General features: G+C 52.1%; 2 protein-coding genes across 2 annotated transcripts in view; one reads left to right on the forward strand and one right to left on the reverse strand.

Moving 5' to 3' along the window:
* LOC113216912 (uncharacterized) overlaps nt 1-2,640 on the reverse strand; it is a 36,719-nt gene that overhangs the window by 5,040 nt on the left and 29,039 nt on the right. The window lies entirely within an intron of this gene.
* Nucleotides 200-2,600, forward strand: LOC127752359 (gustatory and odorant receptor 21a-like). The gene is made up of 5 exons (XM_052277560.1): nt 200-536; nt 614-803; nt 1,602-1,673; nt 2,090-2,182; nt 2,280-2,600. The coding sequence occupies exons 1-5, from the start codon at nt 304-306 to the stop codon at nt 2,340-2,342; spliced, it is 651 nt and encodes a 216-aa protein (XP_052133520.1). The 5' UTR covers nt 200-303; the 3' UTR covers nt 2,343-2,600.

Raw genomic sequence — 2,640 nt, forward strand, 5'->3', positions numbered from 1 at the left:
CCCTCGGGTGGCAGGCGCCTGGGTTGCGGGGCTGGGCCACCCGCTCGACACGGGGACACAGCGGGCCGGCCTACCTCTCGGGTGGCAGGCACCTGGGTTGCGAGGCTGGGCCACCCGCTCGACACGGGGACCCAACGGGCCGGCCTACCACTCGGGTGGCAGGCGCTTACCCGACACCTCTCCTGCACTTCCCAGTCGGACTACGAGGCGCTGACGGGTCGGCGTCTGCCGCTACGACTCCGCCGCAGCTGCCGCACCTTCGTGACCTCCATCCTGCTGGTGTCGCTGCCCCTGACGGCCTCCATGTCGATCAGCGTGCCGCAGTACCAGCTGTGGCGCGTGCTGCCGATCATGCAGTACAACGCGTTCATCATGGGCGTGCCCGCGCTGTGGTGGTGCCTGTGCCAGGCGCTGGCGCAGGCTAGCGCCACCCTCGCCGCCACCCTGGTCGAGGTGCCCGTCAACAGGGCCGCGGTGCGCGCGCACGGTGCCCTCTGGGTGCAACTCAACGACAACCTCATTGCGTTGGGCGCGAGGTGAGTCCCAAGTTCTTCTCGTGCCTTATCAGAGGTGTGTCCAGGCTGCTCATGAATGTTCCGAACCACCCGGGCAGGTGGGGACACACCAAGTACTTCCTGATGCTGCTTCTCTTCGTCGAGTGGGTGATCGCTGCCTTCACTGTGATGAGCGAATTCTTGACGAACGAAGACGCCAATTTCATCGTGTTGCTGTCCCATATTGCGCTGTTTTCGGGCTCGATGCTCTTCATTTCCTGCAGCGGGGCACAGCGAGCCCTTGACGGGGTCAGTGAAGAAGACCCCTTTCCTTCTTTCTTCACTTAATTCCGCTCTATTTCGGAGTCAAAACATACCTCAAGTAAGAGTTGTAAAATAAAGTATTTGGGATCCCATGGTGAATGTCGTCACCCCGCGGTTAACGTTTTTGGTAGTGGGGATTTGAGTTACTTTTAACCGTAGTTTCGATCAACCGCGACCACAAAAGGGGCCTTGGAGAAAATACTGCAATTTCTGGTTACTTGATACTGCACTGCCCCTTTCTGCGTGCCACTTCGGTTTCTCCACCACACTGTAAATTGTTTACGAACAGTAGGTTCGTAATGCAAACCAAAACCTTGGTAGCTTACGAAGGATTTTGAAAGCGTTGTATTAGGAACTAATAGGGTATTCCAATAGAGCGCGGAGCGGAAGCAAGAAGAACAAAAACGGAACGTGGAAAGGCGCCCGCGCCGTCCCCCTCTCCTCTACTAGACGGAGTGGGGGAGCGCCCAGGGTGGAGTGGGGGGCAGGCGGGGAGGAGTGTGGGCGCCTTTCCACCTTCCGTTTTTGTTCTTCTTGCTTCCGCTTCGCGCTCCATTGGAGTACCCTATTGTTCGTAGCTTACGAACTAATAGTTGCAAACCGATTGTTCGTAAGAACCTTCCTAGCCTACAAACCAATCTCATTGCAATGCAAACAATGTCTTTGCAACACAAAGAATAAACATTGTGCGTAGCGTTGCAAAGCATTTAGTTCGTAATCATTTTACAGGGCACATTATTCAAGTTTTGCCTATTTTAAAACTTTGCCTTTGTACTCGCATAGGTGGGGCGCTGCTCCCTCAGAGCCCTGCTCCGGCTACCGATCAGCAGGATGGACGAGAAGGTAGCGACAGAGGTGGGCAAAATCATCTACACACACGCTTCTACCCGAGCTTCAGATTTCAATATTAATCATTACATATGTAAATTGTGAAATGTTAAGAAAACTCTTCCTGTCCTTGACCCTTCCTAAAATGTTAAGCTTTTTTTTTTTAAGCTTATGAGCTGTCTGTGGTCACTGCACCGTTTTCCACGAATTTTTGACAGTGTCCCGCAACACCCACACTGCAGGCATAGATAAAAATAAAATGTTATGTCGCATAATGTAAAAAATAGAGTGACAATCGGGTGAAATCGGGCTTTGCTGTTCGGTTTGCTGCCTGCTTCCCGACAGCAACCCTTAAGCTGCTTAAGCTGATGCAGCCTAGCAAACCACGCCCCCCCCCTTTTCATCTACTGCCAACTGAACCTTAAAATGCCCATATGCTGCAGGTGGCGCTCGTCCTCACCTCCATCCAGGCCGCTTCCAAGGAGGAGGTTCTCGTGAACGGCTTTATCGGTTACAACAGGGCTACCCTCGTGACGGTAAAACCAACCTGCTCCATTCTCTTAACATTTTACCGATTTGCTGAGTCCGTATTGACCCAATTCCGTACTTATGAAACTCATTATTCATTTACAGTTCCTGAAGAATACTGCAACTTATCTCGTGGTTCTGGTTCAGTTCGCCTCAACTCTAGCATAGAAGAGCAGGGGCACGCGTGATGCAACTGGTAGATCGCAAGACACTGCGGAAAGTTTCGCTGCTGGCACTAGACGTTTGTTGAGGGCGCTTTACTGTTAATCTGTTTAACTTTCTCTACAAGCCCCGAGGTGCGTCAGGAAGAAGTTGAGCACCAGTAAACACAAGTTGTTCCTGGAGCAAAGCCTCACAAAGCCTTCAGTGCGGCGAAGGCCTTTGAGTCTGGAGCGGTCTGGAGACTACATTAATATTCTCGACGCAAAAAAATAAATAAAAATAATGAACGAAGTAAGGCGAAGGA

Source organism: Frankliniella occidentalis, unplaced genomic scaffold (assembly GCF_000697945.3).
Source record: "Frankliniella occidentalis isolate FOCC.00 unplaced genomic scaffold, Focc_3.1 Scaffold11, whole genome shotgun sequence".
Taxonomy (NCBI): domain Eukaryota; kingdom Metazoa; phylum Arthropoda; class Insecta; order Thysanoptera; family Thripidae; genus Frankliniella; species Frankliniella occidentalis.